At 42.0% G+C, this 23,909-nt stretch overlaps 1 protein-coding gene across 1 annotated transcript in view; it reads right to left on the reverse strand.

Annotated features, from left to right (window-relative positions):
- LOC124000317 (copine-2-like) overlaps positions 1-23,909 on the reverse strand; it is a 38,282-nt gene that overhangs the window by 2,440 nt on the left and 11,933 nt on the right. The window contains exons 11-14 of the mRNA XM_046306595.1: positions 20,298-20,431; positions 19,965-20,019; positions 17,632-17,683; positions 17,282-17,415 (exon numbers count right to left, since the gene is read on the reverse strand). Of these exons, the coding sequence (XP_046162551.1) occupies positions 17,282-17,415; positions 17,632-17,683; positions 19,965-20,019; positions 20,298-20,431 (375 nt within the window). The remainder of the gene's footprint in view (positions 1-17,281; positions 17,416-17,631; positions 17,684-19,964; positions 20,020-20,297; positions 20,432-23,909) is intronic.

Below are 23,909 nucleotides of genomic sequence, written 5' to 3' on the forward strand. Positions count from 1 at the left end.
AAAATGGGAGGGCTAGACCTATGTTAATAAAATACCCTGTTTTTTTGTCCATCTCTGGCCATGCAAATTCATTTGTCAGTGTAACAGACCACACAAACATATCCCTCTCTGTGAAAAAAAGCTCTATTACTGCTTGCTAATAAGTGCTTTAAATGTGGAATACAGACATTGAGACATAAAGTGTGGAATACACACATTCGGAGACCATGATTAACTCTCCTGGCCTTCTGGCATGGTTGATGTGATGCTGTGACGTCAAGCTCTGCGGGCCAATGTGTCACAGCTCCCCACCATCCTCACACTTATCAAGGGCACTGGGCAAAGAAGAGAAGGGGGGCTGACTTATTTTCACATTGCAAACACACAGAAGCTCACACACACTAAGTTCATATAGAAGCACATGCATGTGTGCTCACAAATGCAAACGCACACATTCACTCTCAATCGCACTAAACATGCACAAACAGGGTTGGGGAGGAACGGATTGCATGTAATCCATTACATGTGGAACACCTCCGGCGCCGACAGAGATGGCCGCCTTGCTTCGCGTTCCTAGGAAACTATGCAGTATTTTGTTTGTGTTATTTCTTACATTGGTACCCCAGAAAATCTTAGGTTTTATTACATACAGTCGGGAGGAACTATTGGATATAAGAGCAACGTCAACTCACCAACATTACGACCAGGAATACGACTTTCCCGAAGCGGATCCTCTGTTTGGTCCAGGACCCAGGACAATGGATCGGATCCCAGCTGGCGACCCAAAACAACGGTGCTGCAGAAGGGGCAAACGGAGCGGTCTTCTGGTCAGGCTCCGTAGACGGGCACATCGCTCACCACTCCCTACCATACTACTCGCCAATGTCCAGTCTCTTGACAACAAGGTAGACGAAATCCGAGAAAGAGTTGCCTTCCAGAGAGACATCAGAGATTGTAATGTTCTTTGTTTCACAAAAACATGGCTCACTCGAGACACGGTATCTGAGTCGGTACAGCCAGCTGTTTTTTTCACGCATCTCGCCGACAGAAACAAGCATCTCTCTGGTAAGAAGAAGGGCGGGGGTGTATGCCTTATGATTAACGAGAAGTGGTGTGATCATAACAACATACAGGAACTCAAGTCCTTTTGTTCACCTGACTTAGAATTCCTCACAATCAAATGCCGACCGCATTATCTACCAAGAGAGTTCTCTTCGATCATAATCACAGTTGTGTATATTCCCACCCAAGCAGACACATCGACTGGCTTGAAAGAACTTCATTGGACTCTATGTAAACTGGAAACCACATATCCTGGGGCTGCATTTATTGTAGCTGGGGATTTTAACAAGGCTCCCCAAAAACAAGGCTCCCCAAATTCTATCAGCATATTGATTGTGCTACCAGGGCTGGCAAAACCCTAGATCATTTTTATTCTAACTTCCGCGACGCATATAAGGCCCTCCCCCGCCATCCCTTCGGGAAAAGCTGACCACGACTCCATTTTGTTGCTTCCAGCCTCCAGACAGAAACTAAAACAGGAAGCACCCGCGCTCAGGTCTGTTCAACGCTGGTCCGACCAATTGGATTCCATGCTTCAAGATTGCTTCGATCACGTGGACAGGGATATGTTCCGCATAACGTCGAACAACAACATTGACGAATACGCTGATTCGGTGAGCGAGTTTACTAGCAAGTGCATATTAGCAAGTGCATCGGTGATGTTGTACCCACAGCGTCTATTAAAACATTCCTCAACCAGAAACCGTGGATTGATGGCAGCATTCGCACAAAACTGAAAGCACGAACCACTGTTTTTAATCAGGACAAGGTGACCAGAAACATGACCGAATACAAACAGTGTAGCTACTCCCTCCACAAGGCAATCAAACAAGCTAAGTGTCAGTACAGAGACAAAGATGAGTCGCAATTCAACGGCTGACATGAGAGGTATGTGTCAGGGTCTACAGTCAATCACGGACTACAAAAGAAAAACAAGCCCCGTCGCGGACCAGGATGTCTTGTCTCCCAAACAGACTAAACAACTTTTTTGCTCGCTTTGAGGACAATACAGTGCCACTGACACGGCCCGCTACCAAAACCTGCAGGCTCTCCTTCACTGTAGCCAACATGAGTAAAACATTTAAACGTGTTAACCCTCGCAAGGTTGCAGGTCCAGACGGAATCACCGGCCGCGTCCTCAGAGCATGCGCAGACCAGCTGACTGGTGTGTTTACAGACATATTCAATCAATCCTTATCCCAGTCTGCTGTTCCCACATGCTTCAAGAGGGCCACCATTGTTCCTGTTCCCAAGAAAGCTAAGGTAACTGAGCTAAATGACTACCGCCCTGTAGCGCTCACTTCCGTCATCCTGAAGTGCTTTGAGGAACTAGTCAAGGACCATATCACCTCCACCCTACCTGACACCCTACACCCACTCCAATTTGCTTACCACCCCAATAGGTCCACAGGTGACGCAATCGCCATCACACTGCACACTGCCCTAACCCATCTGGACAAGAGGAATACCTATGTAAGAATGCTGTCCATCGATTACAGCTCAGCATTTAACACCATAGTACCCTCCAAACTCGTCATTAACCTCGAGACCCTGGGTCGACCACGCCCTGTGCAACTGGGTCCTGGACTTCCTGACGGGCCGCCCCCGGTGGTGTGGGTAGGTAACAACATCTCCACCCCGCTGATCCTCAACACTGGGTCCCAACAAGGATGCGTTCTCAGCCCTCTGCTGTACTCCCAGTTCACCCACGGCTGCATGGCCATGCATGCCTCCAACTCAATCACCAAGTTTGCAGACAACACTACAGTGGTAGGCTTGATTACCAACAATGACGAGACGGCCTACAGGGAGGAGGTGAGGGCCCTCGGAGTGTGGTGTCAGGAAAATAACCTTACACTCAATGTCAACAAAACAAAGGAGATGATCGTGGACTTCAGGAAACAGCAGAGGGAGCAGCCCCCTATCTACATTGATGTGACAGTAGTGGAGCGGGTGGAAAGTTTTAAGTTCCTCGGCGTACACCTCACGGACAAACTGAAATTGTGAACCCACACAGACAGCGTGGTGAAGAAGGCGCAGCAGCGCCTCTTCAACCTCAGGAGGCTGAAGAAATTCGGCTTGTCACCAAAAACACAGATGCACAATCGAGAGAACATCCTGTCGGGCTGTATCACCACCTGGTACAGCTGCTCCTCCGCCCATAACCGGAAGGCTCTCCAGAGGGTAGTGAGGTCTGCACAATGCATCACCGGGTGCAAACTACCTGCCCTCCAGGACACCTACACCACCCGATGTCACAGGAAGGCCAAGGACAACAACCACCTGAGCCACTGCCTGTTCACCCCGCTATCATCCAGAAGGTGAGGTCAGTACAGGTGCATCAAAGCTGGGACCGAGAGACTGAAAAACAGCTTCTATCTCAAGGCCATCAGACTGTTAAACAGCCATCCCTAACATTGAGTGGCTGCTGCCAACATACTGACTCAACTCTAGCTACTTTAATAATGGAACAATTGATGTAATCAATTTATCACTAGCCACTTTATATAATGCTTATATACCCTACATTGCACATCTCATATGTATATACTGTATGCTAAACCATCTACTGCATCTTGCCATCTTGATGTAATGTATCACTAGCCACTTTTAACAATGCCACTTTATATAATGTTTTCGTACACTACATTACTCTTCTCATATGTATATACTGTACTCTATACTATCTACTGCATCTTACCTTGCCATCACGCATTCATATATTTTTATGTTCATATTCGTATTCATTCCTTTACACTTGTGTGTATAAGGTAGTTGTTGTGAAATTGTTAGGTTATATTACTTGTTAAATATTACTGCATGGTCGGAACGAGAAGCACAAGCATTTCGCTACACTCGCATTAACATCTGCTAACCATGTGGATGTGACAAATACATTTGATTTGATGTAACTGATTACAAAAAACCTGGTAGCTGTAATCCATTACGTTATAAGATAAAATACTGCAATCAGATTACAGATACTTTCGGAATACTTTTAAACGCAAGTCTGACATTGCTTCTTCTGATATTTCTTAATATCTTTCTTTTAACTTTTTAGATTATGTGTGTATTTATTTGTATTGCTAGGTATAAATGCACTGTTGGAGCTAGAAACACAAGTATTTCACTGCACCTGCGATAACATCTGCAAATTTGTGTACGCGACCAATAAACTTTAATTAGATTTTGGACAGCCAGTGAAAAATGAGCTCTTGCAACAGCTGTGTGCAGATCCCAGCCAATGGAATAACAGTTTGAGGGAGTTTCTCCCTTGTAAACTCCTCTGTGGTATTGTGCTCCACACATACTGTGGAAACAAGTTTAATTTAAGAAGACCCATGAGTAGAGCTTTTATTGCTCAATCTATTTCATGCTGATTTAAAAAATAATTCAAAGGCCTAATGGAACCATCAGCGGTGGCCCCCCCGCTAGGGCATTAGGGGTGGTACCTCACCCGCTAGGGCGTTAGGGGTGGTACCCCACCCGTTAGGGCGTTAGGGGTGGTACACCACCCGTTAGGGCGTTAGGGTGGTACCCCACCCGTTAGGGCGTTAGGGGTGGTACCCCACCCGTTAGGGCGTTAGGGGTGGTACCCCACCCGTTAGGGCGTTAGGGGTGGTACCCCACCCGTTAGGGCGTTAGGGGTGGTACCCCACTTGTGATTGTTCCCAATCTTTGGTCTTTTTTTGTATTTACAAAGATTATATAATTAATGGATTATGTTGTAAATGCTCATAAAAGTGCAGTAAAAGTGTAAATTTTCCTGTTAAAAAAATATATTGTTCAAAACAAGCCGTTCAGTTACTTAATACTCTGTGCCTCAGTCACTGGCAGCTCCATGGACAGACAGGCAATGCGAACATTGCTTGGATTGCTTTACAAAGTAAATGGACAGTCCTGGGGCGCTCAGATGTGCATTCAGTCAGAACTTCTGGGTATTCTTTAGTCCCCTCCTCCCAATGAGTCTCTCCTACCCAGTGGTGACCTGTCATTCAGGTTTCGAGCCCTACCTGTTTAGCATTTATTTATTTGTAATAATTGGCCTATTTTGCATTTTATTTTGGCATTCATTTGTGTTACATACCAGTTTTCAAACAATGTAAAACATTTTTTATCATTCTTGAGTTAATAAAGCTGCATACAAACATGGTCTCTTGAGTAAAATGCATCTGTTTCAGCCTAGAACAGTGCTTTCAGTAGTGGAGGGGCAGCCAGCAAAAGCACAGCGCTTAGACGTTGGTAATTTTCTCTAGTTGCGCCGTGATTGTCTCAGTGTTCTGTCACTCATGGGGACACTACGTCGCCACAGAATCTTCAAGTAGAGCTAGGCAGTTCAAGCCCCCTTGGGTGCAGCCACAGATTTACATTAGAAGCGCCCATCCAGGAAGGCTCAAGGTCATTGGCCACAGATAAAATGACATCAAATCATTCTATATCTACCATAGATTTGATTGGACTGATAATGTCAACATCATACTTTCAAAATCTTAGCTAGCTAGCTAAACAAGCAGTCATCACCATGAATCATGTTGACAATCTACTGGCAAATCCTTTTCAGTCCTTGTCATATGAAGAGAAACTGTAGATAAAACGTATCGGTGCTCATTGGCTATTGGACATAAACATTATACAACAAGTCGGGAATTCAAGTCTGGGTTTAAGGATTTAAAACGTCTGTGTGAAAGGGTCACTTTTCCAAGCTTAAATGGATAAACATCCTCACGTAACACCATGGGCCAGAAAAGGTTGAATACAGTGGCTATGCTGTTAATCCAGCATGACTCATGCTGAGTTCAAAACAACTGGAAACTCAGAAATGAGACATTTCCGAATTCAGTGCGTTCAAGACAACTGGGAAAATACGTTTTGAATGGTCATCCAACTCGGAATTCCAAGTCAGGAACTCTGTTCTCTTCTAGAGCTCCAACTTTCCAACCTGAGGATCCCTGACATCATGATTCAACCTGTTTTTTTCCAGAGTTCCCAGTTGTCTTGAAATAACCATAAATTCAGAGAATGCCAGATTTTGATAACAAAGTTTGATGTCAAAGTTTGCCCACAAGAAGGACCACTGCACCACCTTTCTGTTCGAGTGAGCGAAGCACAACAACAAGGAGTCTAAAAATAGGTCTCTGTCTTGTATGCTGCTGCATAAATGATGTAATATTCCATGGAGATACACTACATGATCAAAAGTATGTGGACACCTGCTCGTCGAACATCTCATTCCAAAATCATGGGATTAAATATGGAGTTGGTCCCCTCTTTGCTGCTATAACAGCGTCCACTCTTCTGGGAAGGCTATCCACTAGATGTTGGACCATTTGTGAGGTTGGGCACTGATGTTGGGCGATTAGGCACACCGATCTCGACAAACCATTTCTGTATGGACCTCACTTTGTGCACAGGGGTATTGTCATGCTGAAACAGGAAAGGGCATTCCCCAAACTATTTCCCCAAAGTTGGAAGCACAGAATAGTCTAGAATGTCATTTCATGCTGTAGTGTTAATGTTTCCCTTCACTGGAACTAAGGGGCCTAGCCCAAACCATGGAAAACAGCCCCAGACCATTATTCCTCCACCACCAAACTTTACAGTTGGCACTATGCATTGGGGCAGGTAGTGTTCTCCTGGCATCCGCCAAACCCAGATTTGTCTGTCGGACTGCCAGATGGTGAAGCGTGATTCATCCCTCCAGATAACACGTTTCCACTGCTCCAGAGTCCAATGATGGTGATCTTTACATGCATGCCAGGGTGGATTGCAGAGGTCTTGAAAAAGAAGGGTCAACACTGCAAATATTGACTCTGCATCTTCATGTAATTGTCAATAGAAGCCTTTGACATTTATGAAATGCTTGTAATTATACTTCAGTATTCCATAGTAACATCTGGCAAAAATATCTAAAGACACTGAAGCAGCAAACTTTGTGGAAATTAATATTTGTGTCATTCTCAAAACCTTTGGCCATAACTGTACAGGGAGAATACTGTAACAACTGCCCATGTTCTGTATTATGTCGCTGTCCATCTCAAAGGTGCTGAACAAAAGCTTGCTAGTTCATGTCTTAATTCAAAATTACGGCTTGCCTCTTATCCACTCACCATTCCATTATGCTATAGTTTGTACATCTCAATTGTTATATTGCTTATATAGGTATATCTCATTAGTAACTTATTAATAATTTTAGGCAATGTTGGAATGATGCATTTCTTTGTTTTGCTTACTTTGTGTATTATAATTAGCTCATTGCTTTTCTCCACAACAAGGGGATACTATAATGTTGTTGGGTCCGTAACCATGTTTCCCAGTGAAAGTCCAGTTATTGACCCATAGAATTCCAGATTATATTGCGAAGGTTGTTTTGTCTTTTAGACCACATAGGCCTTAATAAAATACTCCATATGGTAAGCTAACCACATCTCTCTCTCTCTCTGGTGACTTAAAGAAGGGTAAAGTGAAGGCCTCAACATCTGCTGAATTGATCTAAACTAACACCTATTTAAATTCTGTCTGTGTCCATTTTGAAAGTGCTGAATGAAGACCTACCTTATTGCAGCTCGTTTGCTTGCACTTGCTTATACTTACAGCTAAGTGTTAATGATATAAGAATAAACATTATTAATTTACTGAACATAAATGTAAAAAGGTTTGTGTTCGATTCAAAAGTCTAAACTCATGTCGGCATTAGTTATTGTTGAAGGAGTCAAGGAGTCAGTAGAAATCTAATTTATTTAAAGTCAGCCATGTCAACTATGGTTTTTAAAGAGGCAGTAAATGAGGCTGAATGAACGTTTTTGCTGCAAAGGAGGCTCCGTTGATAACCAGGTGTAGCAGTGATAAGGATTTTCTCCATGGTGCTGAAGGAAAGCTCTGCTGTCAGAACAGCTTTATGTAGACCCTAACAGTTTGTGTGCACCGTTTGTCACTGTTATAGTGCAATTAATGTATTGTTTAGTGTTGTGTAGTGTAGTGGCTTTGCTGGCATGCATCTAAAAAAAATAAAAAAGATTTACATGCTAAAATCCCCACTGCTGGCGCCAGACAGCTTACCTCATGTGAGACTAAATCTGCTCTATCAGGTACCGATGGTGCTAAAACAAGAAGCTAATTGTAATTAACATGTAAATAAATAATCATAACAGTCATGGGAGCCTGGGACCTGATAAACCGGACAACTACACAGTTGAACAACAGTTGAAGGACAGAGGGATACACTAGTTGGAACCGTCTCAATGCAGATCTGGTAGGACAAAAATGGCCAATTGTTTCCCCCCATGTTGTTCATCAGGATCTATTGTAGGTGATGAGGCAATGTGGTGTGGACTAAAACACCATAAAACCAGGTGTATCACAAAGCATGATCAAATGAATTGAGAAACATTGAAAAATAGTTTGGAACATTTTCTGGGTCAAATGAACTATGATCTAAATTTGAGAAGCAGCTAGCTAGCTAGTTAGCTCCCAGCTCCAATCTCAAGTTTTTCTAAACTAATATCTGACTAACTTAAATATGAAGTTATTTCAGAATGAATGTTAAAGCTGCAATACGTACATTTTTTGTGTGACCAAATTCACATAGAAATGTGAGTTATCTGTCATTCTCATTGAAATCTAGTCTAAGAAGCGGCAGATCTATTCTATGTAAGCTATTTCTATTGTTCCAGTTCTTAAGGTTAGTTTTTGCGTCTTTTACTTTTGGTTTGTACACAAACTTCAAACAGCTGAAAGTACAATGTATTTGGTTATTGAAAATACATTTCACAGTGGATTAATGGTACAATGATTCTCTACACTTGCTTGTTTTGTCACATAAACTGAAATTAGGTGAACTACTAGAATTTTAGAAACTAGGAAATGGTGGAGCGATTTATGCATATTGCACCTTTGACTAGCTAGCATATAGTGCTTTGTGACATTATGTTAGCTAGATATCCCCAGTTAAATAATGTGTTTTCACTTATTGCATCTTTATGCTGCTTGTTGTATTCTCCCTGGTGCACTTGTTCGTCCGTGAGCTGGCTGCTCATTCTAAATAGTATAATCTAATCTGTTCAAAACAGTGGCAGCATGTGTATCAGTGGTCATCCATTTTTTGACATGCAAATCATCAAATGCACAGATCACTTTATGCATTATATTTTCTCAAAGAAACTACCGTTAGTTTTCAAAAACTTGACATCATATTTCTGTCATGCTACTTTGTTGATAACTCCAACCACCTCGCGCCCTGGGTATTCAGCCAATCAGCAGCCTCCACTGGGACACATGCTTAAACTCAATTTTAATAGACTTCAACAGCTGCAAATTATCGAGATGTGTCACCCAGAGATCCTATTAAATGAATTAAGTATTCTAATTCCTATTCTAGGGTGTCACCAACAAAAATGTAAACAATTGGCCTACTGTATAGCAAATGCAGCATATGGCATTAATTCTTCACGTCATACAAATACAGTGGTGTAAAGTACTTAAGTAAAAATACTTTAAAGTACGAGTTTTTGGGTGTATCTGTACTTTATTTTACTTTTTATATTTGTGACCACTTTTACTTCATCACATTCCTAAAGAAAATATTGTACTTTTTAGTTCATACATTTTTCCTGACAACCAAAAGTACTCTGACTTTTAATACTTAAGTATATTTGAGCAATTACATTTACTTTTGATACTTAAGTATATTTATAAACAAATACTTTTAGACTTTTACTCAAGTAGTATTTTACTGGCTGACGATTAAGGTATATACTGTATACTTTTACTCAAGTATGACAATTGGGTACTTTTTCCACCACTGTGCAAATAGCACTTATCGGTAGTGCTCAAAGCATGCCATTCTATGAGAGCAGCATTTCTTTTTCAACCATGTTTTGAAGCAATGAGCCCAATCAGTCCTCCATGACAAAAACATAAACAACAGAATAGGCTAATATTCCTTTGTTTTGGGGTTTTGTTCAAGTAAAACAGATGTAAACTAATGTATAAACTCCGCAAAAAAAGAAACGTCCTCTCACATGTAAATATTTGTATGAACATAACAAGATTCAACAACTGAGACAAACTAAACAAGTTCCACAGACATGTGACTAACAGAAATGGAATATTGTGTCCCTGAACAAAGGGGGGTCAAAATCAAAAGCAACAGTCAGTGTCTGGGTGTGGCCACCAGCTGCATTAAGTACTGCAGTGCATCTCCTCCTCATGTACTGCACCAGATGTGTCAGTTCTTGCTGTGAGATGTTACCACACTCTTCCACCAAGGCACCTGCAAATTTCCGGACATTTCTGGGGGGAATGGCCCAAGCCCTCAACCTTTGATCCAACAGGTTCCAGACGTGCTCAATAGGATTGAGATCCGGGCACTTTGCTGGATATGGCAGAACACTGACATTCCTGTCTTGCAGGAAATCACACATAGAATGAGCAGTATGTCTGCTGGCATTGTCATGCTGGAGGGTCATGTCAGGATGAGCCTGCAGGAAGGGTACCACATGAGGAAGGAGGATGTCTTCCCTGTAACGCACAGCGTTGAGATTGCCTGCAATGACAACAAGCTCAGTCTGACGATGCTGTGTCACACCACCCCAGCCCAGGACGGACCCTCCACCTCCAAATCGATCCCGCTCCAGAGTACAGGCCTCGGTATAACACTCATTCCTTCGATGATAAACACAAATCCGACCGTCACCCCTGGTGAGACAAAACCGCGACTCGTCAGTGAAGAGCACTTTTTGCCAGTCCTGTCCAAGCCCTCAGTTCAGCCTCTCTCAGCCTATTGTGGACAGGCTGATCACTGATGGAGGGATTGTTGTAACTCGGGCAGTTGTTATTGTCATCCTGTACCTGTCCCGCAGGTGTGATGTTTGGATGTACCGATCCTGTGCAGGTGTTGTTACACGTGGTCTGCCACTGCGAGGATGATCAGCTGTCTATCCTGTCTCCCTGTAGTGCTGTCTTAGGCATCTCACAGTACGGACATTTATTGCCCTGGCCACATCTGCAGTCCTCATGCCGCCTTGCAGCATGCCTAAGGCACGTTCACACAGATGAGCAGGGACCCTGGGCATTCTTTTGGTGTTTTTCAGAGTCAGTAGAAAGGCCTCTTTAGTGTCCTAAGTTTTCATAACTGTGACCTTAATTGCCTACCATCTGTAAGTGTCACGGCTGGCTGAAGGACTGGACCAAGGTGCAGCATGGTAAGCGTACATTTTATTTTTATTAAAAATGATGCTGACAAAACAAAGAACAAAACCAAACCGTGAAGCTTTGGGCTATGTGCCCTGAACAAAGTCAAAGTTAACTTCCCACAAAACAGGTGGGGGAAAAGGGTACCTAAGTATGGTTCTCAATCAGAGACAACGATAGACAGCTGTCCCTGATTGAGAACCATACCAGGCCAAGACATAGAAATACAAAACGTAGAAAAAAGGACATAGAATGCCCACCCTGGTCATACCCTGGCCTAACAAAAATAGAGAATAAAAAGCCTCTCTATGGCCAGGGAGTGACAGTAAGCTGTTAGTGTCTTAACAACCGATCCACAGGTGCATGTTCATTAATTGTTTATGGTTCATTGAACAAGCATGGGAAACAGTGTTAAAACCCTTTACAATAAAGATTGTGAAGTTATTTGGATTTTTACGAATCATCTTTGAAAGACAGGGTCCTGAAAAAGGGACGTTTTTTTTTTGCTGAGTTTATTTCCAAATCCTATTCTTGAAGATCAAGGAGTATTTAATACATTGGAATGACTGGAAATCTGACAGACTTTGGTTTTTAATGTAAATATATAGCCTAATCATTTTATTATGTTTTTATTATGTCTTTATTATGAAGTAGGAAGCAATGTGTTAGAAGCCTACATAATCCCTAAAGTAAAATGCTACATTTGTTTACGGCCAGCTACAGTGAGCTCCAGAAGTATTTTGACAGTGACATATTTTGTTGTTGTTTTGGCTCTGTACTGTCAGCTTTAATTTGAGGGTATTTTCATCCATATCGGGTGAATCATTTAGAAATTACTGCACGTTTTGTACAATACAAAAGTATTGGGACAAATTCACTTATGTGTATTAAAGTAGTAAAAGGTTAAGTATTTGGTCCTATATTCCTAGCGCCCAATGACTACATTAAGTTTGTGACAGTACAAACTTGTTGGGTGCACTTGCTGTTTGTTTTGGTTGTGTTTATCATTCTTTTGTGCCCAATAGAAATAAATGGTGTCATTTTGGAGTAACTTTTATTGTAAATAAGAATAGAATATGTTTGTAAACACTTCTACACTAATGTGGATGCTACCCAGTGCTTGAATTGGCATGACAAAGGTGCAGGAGCTGTCTTTTTTCAAGTAGGTCTATTAGAATGCTAGAAATACCAGAATAGAGTATTCTATAGAGACCTCTGGTTATTCACTAAATAAAGGGTTAACACATTTTGACAGATGGAATTTCATGACTTCTCCATGACAACCACATTTCCATGACCAATAATTGGTGTGGTCTCTATGTAACCTACATACAAAAGGTCAACATAAATGTGGAGAGCTACTGGGTGTGCTGGCTTTTCATCCAGCCATGAAACACACCTGAGCTTATCAAGGTCCAGTTTAGCAGCTGATGTTTCGGGTACATAGTCATTGTATCATTTCAAATCCAAAGTGCTGGAGTACAGAGCCAAAACAACAACAAAAAATGATCGCTGTCCCAATATTTTGGAGCTCACATTATGTAAACTGTCATTGATTTTCTTGCAATAGGTGTTGTTCAATTGGTAATATTCATTTTTGTCTTCGTTTAATGCCTCTGAAGGGGAAAGCAATCTAACAGTAACTGAAAGTAATCAGATAATGTTACTGAGTTCGGGTAATCCAAAAGTTACATTATTGATAAATAATTTGGACAAGTAACTCTAACTGTAATGGATTAAATTAGAAGGTAACAAACCCAACACTGTGCACAAATATACATGATTTTACTCAAATACACACAGACAGATATACCTTGACAAGTTCACAAACACAGCAACACACACACGGCTTGGCTATTGTCTGTACTGACTGCTCTCTAGTCATCTCTGTAGTCTTGTCAGTAGTTTCCTCCCACACAAACACAGTCCCACAGATGTACTTGCTGTTGCGCCCCCTTGCTCCTGCCTGCTTCCCGTAATAAGGGCCACCAGAGCTGGCCTATGTTCGATAGAAGCCCCCGCTCCTGTGGACACTGTGAAGTCTGCTCCTTTAATGTACTTACAGGCACGCTCATTAGTGAATCATTATCTAAGAGACAGAGACAGACACAGCTACCACGCTGAAGCGCAGACGTTTTGCACACACTCACACAGCCAAAATCATTATCAAAGGCAGGGACAGGGACAGACATTTTCAGTGCCTAGCAGGTGATTTGAGAGTGCACACATGCACACACCAAGGTATTTATCTCTTCCATTTCTAAAACCTTGTGAAGTGAACACAATAGCTCATTTATCTTGTTTTTACAGTTAATATACCAGCAAATTGCAGTAAAATTATCCTTGGTCTTTCTCTAGTTCTCTCCTATTTCTCTGGGGTGACAGGGTGCAATTAGGGACATAAAGCTCCCAGGAGCCTCTGAAGAATGCTTAATAATAACAAAGTATTACTTGTCAAACCCACATGCTGTGTACATCTGAATGTGAAGCCAGGAAACAGAAGGTCCAATGAGGGGTCTGGGCTGTATTTTCACTATTTTTAGGGTATAAGAATGTTAGCTACTGTATATCCTTAACTTTGCACATTATGTCCTGGTCAGTCCTCCTTCCCTGGAGGAAAATACTCTTTAACAGTCTCATTCTAGTCTGTTTACACTAGAGTCTCTTGTGTCTCAGTTGGTAGAGAATGGCGCTTGTAATGTCAGGATTGTGGGTTTGATTCCCAAGGGGGAAAAGTAGTAACATTTATGCACTCAGTACTGTAAATCCAGAGCATCTGTTAAATGACCAAATGTAAGAGTCACTGGGCTTGTTTGAGTGGTAAGGAGAAAGCAACAGACTGTAGACTAAAGCCGAGGTGGTTTTCCAACAGCAAGGCTCGGTGCAACATGCCAGCGTTGCAATCGTTATAAAAGTTGCTCTTTAAAATGTTGAAATAAACATGTCTCCAATCCCCATTTCACACACTCATGAACATGAGTGTCACGTTCGTGTGTGTCAAACAAAATCACCCTAATGAATGGTTGACAATAGAGCCTCCCACAATGCAGGTGATGCTCCAGGATGAATTGGTGAAGAGCAACTGTAGAAATGCGCAGACGACTGCAGCCGAAACTTAATGACCTTTGATCACATGATTTTTGATAACATGCAGGCATAAGTGGCACCATTTCTATCCCCATAATGCAACACACTTTGAAAGACGGTGACCAACGATGGTACCCGACTTGACAAAAGTGATCTCCTCGAACGTGGCCACTGTCACATCCTTACTGTCACACTCTCCAGTGCTGCATCTCTGTCTAGAGTCAGAACCTCTCCTGTAGCAGAGACAGACAGACGGCAACAGAATGGAGCAGAACTCTGGGCCTTCGCCTCATTAGTCATTAAAACCCATGAACAACAAAAGGAAAAGAGGGAACATTTGTTCACTGAATCACCTTCTATAAATAACTAGAATTGAAAGGGGGGTTTTAATAGCTGCTCTGGGCTGGTAATAAGAGCGATTTTCAAAATGCCTCTGCTGACTTTGAACTGACAACCAGAATCAGAGTTTTGAGGTTTTTCCACACAGCAATTAGGATCTGTTAGTGCTAGATCCAATACCCAGTCTTACATACCCTGAGTCCAAAATGCACGCACACACGCACGCACGCACGCACGCACACACACACACGCACACGCACACACACACACACACACACACACACACACACACACACACACACACACACACACACACACACACACACACACACACACACACACAAAACAGAAAACACACAGCTTGCTGATAGGCCCGTGTGAACAGCAGTAAGGGGACTCATTATTTTCTAATTACAGCATGCTGAGCAGCTCTGAGGGAAACAAGCCTGTCTGATGGACACAGAAAACAATTATTCGTACAAGGAAGGCTGTCCAATGAGATGGACTCTTTACTCTGTAACTGTTATGACTTTACCAATAAGCTAGAGCCTGTTATGTCTCATGATGCATGAGAGGCAGAATACAGAGCACTATTGTTGTAAAAACAGGCATGAGTACAAAGTGTTTGAATAGGTTGCGTATAGAGTTGATGATGTAGACATCACTCCAGCTATTTCCAATATTGTTAAATATGTTTTTTGAGTTGCTTCAGCAAGGGTGAGGGTAAGTTTCCATGGATACGGAATCTTTCTATAAAAAACCTCTACCTGGAACAAGAAGACGTCACGTAATGGCTCAGTGGTAGGGTACCTGGGAGAAACCAGCAATGTCAAATTGCTGACACAAAAAAAGCAACATTTGGGAAAAAAATTGGTATGCGGATGAAGGTCATACTTAGGCAAATAAACTATAAAGGGAAATAAATGGCTACAGTTTACAGTTGTACTTTCATAAAATGTTGTTTTAGACCCCCCCCCCATTTACCCCGGTAGAAGATTATGGCATAGGGTGTTAAAATCCATTTAATCAGTTTTATCTTAAAATTCTTTAGTAAGTAATACTTATAAGCAAAGTCTAGATGTCTTATTTGTATTATTTAAATCAAATATGGGGAGGAGGAATGGCGTTGCACATGTCATCCGCACTATGAGGAGATTTGATGTTAAGTCCCCTGTTTTAACTGACCTGCATATTCATTTGATTTGTTCTTTCTTTGTTGTTCCTTTTCCATACAATCCATTTTGTACAATTACACTAAATATGATTTATATAATGCAAGATTTTCAATCCCAGCCGTTTTTAAAATTACATTCAGGAGCAAAAGGGTTTCAATAGTTGTTTTTAATTCATTCAAAAAATATTAATTAGAATATAATATTGGAATGGAATATAACTAATGACATTAAATAACATTGGAATTGAATAATTCATAATAATAACTTAACTAATTCATTCAGCGTAACGTTGGAGGCAACTCTCTTATGCTCTGCCATTGCACAACTCATGAGTCCACCTCCTGCACTGCTCACACCTAATCCATGTCCCCACCTGTGACTGAAAACAAGGGGAGAGATGCCAATTGAAAATGCTCTCTCTTAAAAACATATCTAGCTACGTATCTAGCTATATTACATGAAATGCAAAAGGCTATAAAGTAACATTAACTGTAAAGCTATCAGTCACTTGTGGACACATTGACAACTGCAATTAAGTTACGTTAGATTTTTTATGTATGTTACGTCAAACTATCTGGTAGTAAGGTTGCTAGCTAGCACTTCTAGCAGCTTATGCTAACTTGCTAGCTGGCTAGCATTTACTGCTAGGGAAGTTTCTAGCTAGAAAGTTAGCATAAACTAGCACTAACTAGGCTAGTCATTGTCTAAATGACTAGTAGAAACACATTCATAACTATAAATGGGGGGCTTGTTGCCCCCAACACACTCATCCAACATATTACTCCTTTTCGAGATTTTTTTTTTATCTCTAAACAAGTGGATTATTTATCTTAAGGCTTTCCTATTTGCATATTTAAAACAATTATAGATCTAACTTCATTGGAATATATCTAAAAAAAAATCAAAATGTAAGAAAATTGTATTAACTTACCACAAAATCGTTTTGTTGAAATATCTCCAAAAGTTGTGATGACACAGAAGATTTTTTGTTGTTGAGCAAGAGCAGTGGCAGCCAAGGAAAGTGTTGAAAAAAATATTTGGTGACATCTTGTGGTCTTAATGTGAATTATCGGGGGTGGGGGCAGTTACCCCCTAGTACCCTATATACCTCTTCAACCTTGTGCATGTTTAAAGGTTCTGTGACTTCAGGAGCTCTGGGTTACTGTTGGCAAACCATCATCACATGATCAGCATGTGCTACCACATCTGGCCCTGGGCAGTGGAACAGTGCTTGTGTTTACTACAAAGTGCACCCGCCTTTAAAGTTAATAAGCATTGGTCATATGGGGGGATTTACATATCATTTGGAACTGGTAATGTTGACCCATACTAATAACATGAGTCGGATGGACATCTTTAACAGGAAAATGACAGATTCAATCAAATGAAAATGGATAAGCAATAAAAGAATGAAACTAGAAATCCTAATACTGATAACAAGCAATCCTCACCGCAGCAGTCTCCTGTTGAAGGGCCTGGGTGGCAAAGCGGGCCACATGGGTGATGATGGGGGAGAAGTTGGTGGGGCCGTAGAAACGGATGTGAGGCAGGCAGACAGAGTAGGCCTGGGCAATCCCCTCCACGCCTGACCATAGGAAACAGGAATCACACATGGAAACCAGCACAAACCAGCACCCTCACCAGCAGACAGAGGGCTAAGTATGGTAGTTCTCAAATAAATGAGAAATAACACCCACTCCGTGGATACAGGAAGAAACAAACCCTAATAAGTGCAACCTGCAGTGAGTACATTGTAATAAGGTTTTTAACAGGGGTTACAGAAAACATAATAGTTGCTCACCTTGGCAGAAGGGATTGGTGGGGTCAAAGTTGATGGCAAATTCATGAGACACCTACAGGTACAGGAGACAAAAATAGGTCTCCTCAGGTGCAGAAATTGTACATTGAGAATTTCCAATGGCTGTAAGAGACTGTAGAGCAATGTGGGAGCACTAGAAATATGCATTTCCATTGTATGATTGTAGCAGGTGGGAAAAGCAGTGAATTGTGTGCCAAGCATTTTCTCTTCCTCCGTTCCCCCTGCTTCACATGATCTGTTCTTTCTTGCTTTCCTCCTCTCCAAATCCATCACATACACTGCCCTTTCATTCCACTTGTTTCAACCTCTGCCTCTCTTCTTCCTCTAGTCCTCTCCAACTCCATCACATACACTGCCCTTTCATTCCACTTGTTTCAACCTCTGCCTCTCTTCTTCCTCTAGTCCTCTCCAACTCCATCACATACACTGCCCTTTCATTCCACTTGTTTCAACCTCTCCCTCTCTTCTTCCTCTAGTCCTCTCCAAATCCATCACATACACTGCCCTTTCATTCCACTTGTTTCAACCTCTCCCTCTCTTCTTCCTCTAGTCCTCTCCAAATCCATCACATACACTGCCCTTTCATTCCACTTGTTTCAACCTCTCCCTCTCTTCTTCCTCTAGTCCTCTCCAAATCCATCACACACTGCCCTTTCATTCCACTTGCTCTTCTTCCTCTATCCAACTCCATCACATACACTGCCCTTTCATTCCACTTGTTTCAACCTCTGCCTCTCTTCTTCCTCTAGTCCTCTCCAAATCCATCACATACACTGCCCTTTCATTCCACTTGTTTCAACCTCTCCCTCTCTTCTTCCTCTAGTCCTCTCCAAATCCATCACATACACTGCCCTTTCATTCCACTTGTTTCAACCTCTCCCTCTCTTCTTCCTCTAGTCCTCTCCAAATCCATCACATACACTGCCCTTTCATTCCACTTGTTTCAACCTCTCCCTCTCTTCTTCCTCTAGTCCTCTCCAAATCCATCACATACACTGCCCTTTCATTCCACTTGTTTCAACCTCTCCCTCTCTTCTTCCTCTAGTCCTCTCCAAATCCATCACATACACTGCCCTTTCATTCCACTTGTTTCAACCTCTCCCTCTCTTCTTCCTCTAGTCCTCTCCAAATCCATCACATACACTGCCCTTTCATTCCACTTGTTTCAACCTCTCCCTCTCTTCTTCCTCTAGTCCTCTCCAAATCCATCACATACACTGCCCTTTCATTCCACTTGTTTCAACCTCTCCCTCTCTTCTTCCTCTAGTCCTCTCCAAATCCATCACATACACTGCCCTTTCATTCCACTTGTTTCAACCTCTCCCTCTCTTCTTCCTCTAGTCCTCTCCAAATCCATCACATACACTGCCCTTTCATTCCACTTGTTTCAACCTCTCCCTCTCTTCTTCCTCTAGTCCTCTCCAAATCCATCACATACACTGCCCTTTCATTCCACTTGTTTCAACCTCTCCCTCTCTTCTTCCTCTAGTCCTCTCCAAATCCATCACATACACTGCCCTTTCATTCCACTTGTTTCAACCTCTCCCTCTCTTCTTCCTCTAGTCCTCTCCAAATCCATCACATACACTGCCCTTTCATTCCACTTGTTTCAACCTCTCCCTCTCTTCTTCCTCTAGTCCTCTCCAAATCCATCACATACACTGCCCTTTCATTCCACTTGTTTCAACCTCTCCCTCTCTTCTTCCTCTAGTCCTCTCCAAATCCATCACATACACTGCCCTTTCATTCCACTTGTTTCAACCTCTCCCTCTCTTCTTCCTCTAGTCCTCTCCAAATCCATCACATACACTGCCCTTTCATTCCACTTGTTTCAACCTCTCCCTCTCTTCTTCCTCTAGTCCTCTCCAAATCCATCACATACACTGCCCTTTCATTCCACTTGTTTCAACCTCTCCCTCTCTTCTTCCTCTAGTCCTCTCCAAATCCATCACATACACTGCCCTTTCATTCCACTTGTTTCAACCTCTGCCTCTCTTCTTCCTCTAGTCCTCTCCGACCACTGATGGATTTATCCTCCCTAAACACTTCCCATAAAGTATCTGAACGCAAGGCTAAATATTCTGTCCATTTATGTCGCTCGGCCTCCTTATTCAGTTGTCCTTTACATCAGTGCAGTGCCATGGCAACACAGATGGGATTACAGTTGCATAATTATTGGAATATGTCTGTTTTATACATACTCTGGGATGCCGCTGTCTTCCAGTCTCCCTCTTCTCTTTAGCATTACTTTTGGCTCTACGTCTATCATATGTAGTGAAGACACACCCTCACACGTAGACAGTTTATACACTTACTTTCCAGTCTGGAGGGAGTTGAGCCCCAAATCCCAGAGCAGGAAACATTTTGTCACTGAGGAAGGAGGGCAACAGATTGACAGGGATGAGTAAAAAGCAACTTCATCAGAATTCAACATGCAATTTTGCATTATGGAATTTCTCAATAAACTCGGATTGGTACTTTATCAGAAACAATGAGTGACAAAGAATATGACTGAGTAGACAGAATTAGAAGAGTTGAAGGGACCTTTCAGTGACTTATGACTGTGATGTATAAAATACAATACTTTATTTATCTGTGATTTGATCATATTGAGTCCTGTTATTACTGTTTACACTAATGGGACTCACGTGTCATAGTCCTGGATGATCTGGCCCACAGCCAGGATGGCGGACAAGTACTCATTGCTGCCCAGAGGGTTGATGAAGTGAAGAGAGGAGGCCTCCCGAGGGTTCCCATTAGACGCTGTGAAATCAATGCCAACCTACAGGAATAGCAAGACAGGAGACAGACATGCTCACAAACACAAACAAAGCCTATAAATCAGCTTAAATATGAACAAAGGTGTGGAGCATATAAAAGAATCCAGTGAATCCTACAGAGCCTTATTTCAGGATCCTGTCCTCGGGCAAAGATGGTTACAATATAAACATGGTCATTAACTCAAAGATTTCAACAAGCCCTCCCAAGCCCACATCTTCATTCAGTCCATGCTAATGCCTTTAACCAACAATCCTATCAGAGAGCATGGCTTCTACTCAGATCTCCTCCAGTTCCTGTCCAATTGATAACTGGACAGCCTCTATTAGACAATAGATGGACAAGGTGAGGAGAGAGAAAGAGAGAGAGAGAGAGAGAGAGAGAGAAAGAGAGGGTGAGAAAGACAGAAAGAGAGGGAAAGGGAGAGAGAGATGCGATCTGACAGAATCAGGGTGCCACTTCATATGCCCAATCCCCTGCATCTCAATCAAGCCCTTCGGCAATGTGATGAGTGTGCTGCTGCTCTGCATGAGCAGGGAACTGACTCAAATCTTTAGCTTTAACTCAATTTAGTCCAGATGAATGACCATGTTTCTTAACCATACCTTTAACTCTGGGTACAGGGTTCTGAAAGGGCTGGCCGGTGCTGTGATAACAACCTAATGTACAATCAGATGACCTCATGAATGACTACAAGTCTTAACACTGGTCTACTAAGCACCACTCCACACCGCAGGTCTGACCTCTAGGCTAGTTTGACAAATACTCTAAAGCTGCTTTTAATACAATGCTATACTACTGTGTTATATAGTCAATATGTTTTCCCATGCAACTACTGCAAACATTGTAGTCTCTAGTTCCAGTCTATATATGAGCAGGGTTCTCATCTGCATCTCTGTAGAGAAGATTTCCCCTCTAACAGATTAGGATTAGGTGCATGCTAAATCTGATTGAATGCAGTGGAACAGAGAGAGAGAACATCTTTCTCTGTGAGACAAATCAAAGGAATCTGACAAAAGAGAGCAGGTTAAGAGAACTGCAGGATGCACCTTTGAGGATTTAGATTCACATTCTTTCTCAGACACTGATCTTGACTGAATTATAACATGCAGGTGTGAACTCTTTAAATAATTTAAATTATCATATTGGATTAAGGTAGATGATTAAGGTGTGACTACTGGTGTTTTGAATTTTTTTTTTAATACAAATATAATTGTCCCAGTATAAATTGTAGTACCTCCTCTTTTAAAATGGGAAACATTTAGTAAAACTGTCAGGGTTCATTTCAAATGTCCTGCCTAGCAGCTAGGTTTTTAGAAAATGTAAACTAAAAGGACAAAAACATTATGGATACATTACAAACACAAAAGCCAAACCATGGAGATAGTCTCCAGTCATGTTCCTATTATTGTTTTCAGTCTCTCCCTCGTTTATTCCTGCAAAGACATAGTCTGGCTTCGGCACAAATCACAGTAACTATGGCAACACAAATGTTCCATTTGCTTTAAACATTTTTCTGACAATAACACGGGGAGAAAATCATTTCTTGAACAGGACCACACATAGAGCCTGCTAATCAGAACCATGTCTGTGGTCCACAACCACATAAATAAACACATCTGGTCACATACAAGTAACTAAAGAGGTATGGCAGAATAAAACATTCATGGAAAGTTAATGTTGCCATTCAGGAAATAATCAAATACAGGTGGAGCTATTTAGCTGAGAAAATAGGAAAATAGATCATGCACATATTTTGGCACCACAAAGGGAACAGATCTTCCGATTTACAGTACTATAGTGTGCATTCAATGAATGAAGTAACATATGCAAGTGTGTTTGTTTTTTTGTTGTTGGTGTATGTCATAAAAGAAACTAAAATTGTATTCGTCACATGACGGCCATGCTTCGTAAGCAACAGGTGTGGACTAACAGTGAAATGGTTACTCACGAGCCTTTCCTGACAATGCAGAGACAAAGAAATAGAGAAATAATAGAACAATAAAACATGTAATAATAGTAAAAGTAATAATAGACACACAATGAGTAACAATAACTTGGCTATATACAAGTTAGTGCAAAAAGGGTCAATGCAGATAGTTAAGAAATAGCTACCTGGACTAACTATTAAGCAGGTTTGTAGCTTGGGGGTAGAAGCTGTTCGGGGTCCTGTTGTTTACAGACTTGTCGTACCGCATCGGTACCGCTTGCCATGTAGTCTATGACTTGGGTGGCTGGAGTCTGACAGTTTTTAAGGTACTTTTCTGACACCGCCTGGTATATAGGTCCTGGTTGGCAGGGAGCTCGGCCCCAGTGATGTCCTGGGTCGTACGCACTAATCTCTGTAGTGCCTTACAGTTGATGCCAAGCACTCTGAGGAACCTGAAGCTCTCAACGTGCTCCACTACAGCCCCGCCGATGTTAATGGGGATGTGCTGGGCCCTCCATTTCCTTTAGTCCACGATCAGCTTCTTTGTAATGCTGATGTTGAGGGAGAGGTTGTTGTATTGGCACCTCACTGCCAGGCCTCTGAACTCCTCCCTTTAGGCTGTCTCATCACTGTCTAATAGTCAACAGTGTTTAGGCCTGGGTGCAGTCGTGGGTGAACAGGGAGTACAGGAGGCACTGACGTACCCGACAGCCCGCGGAAGGCTCACGAGTTCTGGGGGCCAATGTGCCTTTCACAGATGTCTATTTTTTATGAATTTAATAAATCATTTTGACAGTAACCCTCCAAAAAGTAATTCATACACATTTCCATAAGTAAGTGTTTGCTTCTTCAGGAATGTGACTAAAAAAAGTGATATATAAAAAATAAAGTATGCGGGGATGTTTTTATTTATTTATTTTATTTGCCTTTATTTAATTAGGCAAGTCAATTAAGAACCAATTCTTATTTACAACGACGGCCTACCCCGGCCAAATCCGGACGATGCTGGGCCACCCCATGGGACTCACAATCATGGCCGGATGTGATACAGCCTGGACAAATCAGTGGACAAATGCCATAGTCAAGGCTATGACGGAGCCAGTATAGTGAGTGGAGCTTACTCAGGTGTTCAAAAGTGCATGTCAGACCGAGAGCCTAACGCTTCTTAGGGAGATTTAGTTTAGAAATGATCTCTCTGCAGAAGCGACACAGGGATGGTAAAAAAACAGCATGATTGCCGTAGCAACATCAGGTCAGAAGGGAGTTGCCCTTCAAATACAGCCGTTCTGTAACATCTTTAATTGAGCCTCTCATTCTCCTCAATTGCAGGCCTAAATACATTACGGAAAGAGTGTAACAGTATAGGAAGCAGTTGAAACAGTTCTTGAGGGCAAAAAAAGAACAACAAAAAAAGCTGTTTGCGATTTCGTTCATACTGGTGAACCGGTGTTTGAGTTTAGTGGTTGCAATATCAACAGTCCCGTATCTCTGGTCTATCTTGGCTTGCATCATTCAAGACTAGGTTTAGATTGTGTGCAGCGCAATGGACATA

This window comes from Oncorhynchus gorbuscha, linkage group LG02, assembly GCF_021184085.1.
Source record: "Oncorhynchus gorbuscha isolate QuinsamMale2020 ecotype Even-year linkage group LG02, OgorEven_v1.0, whole genome shotgun sequence".
In the NCBI taxonomy this organism is placed as follows: domain Eukaryota; kingdom Metazoa; phylum Chordata; class Actinopteri; order Salmoniformes; family Salmonidae; genus Oncorhynchus; species Oncorhynchus gorbuscha.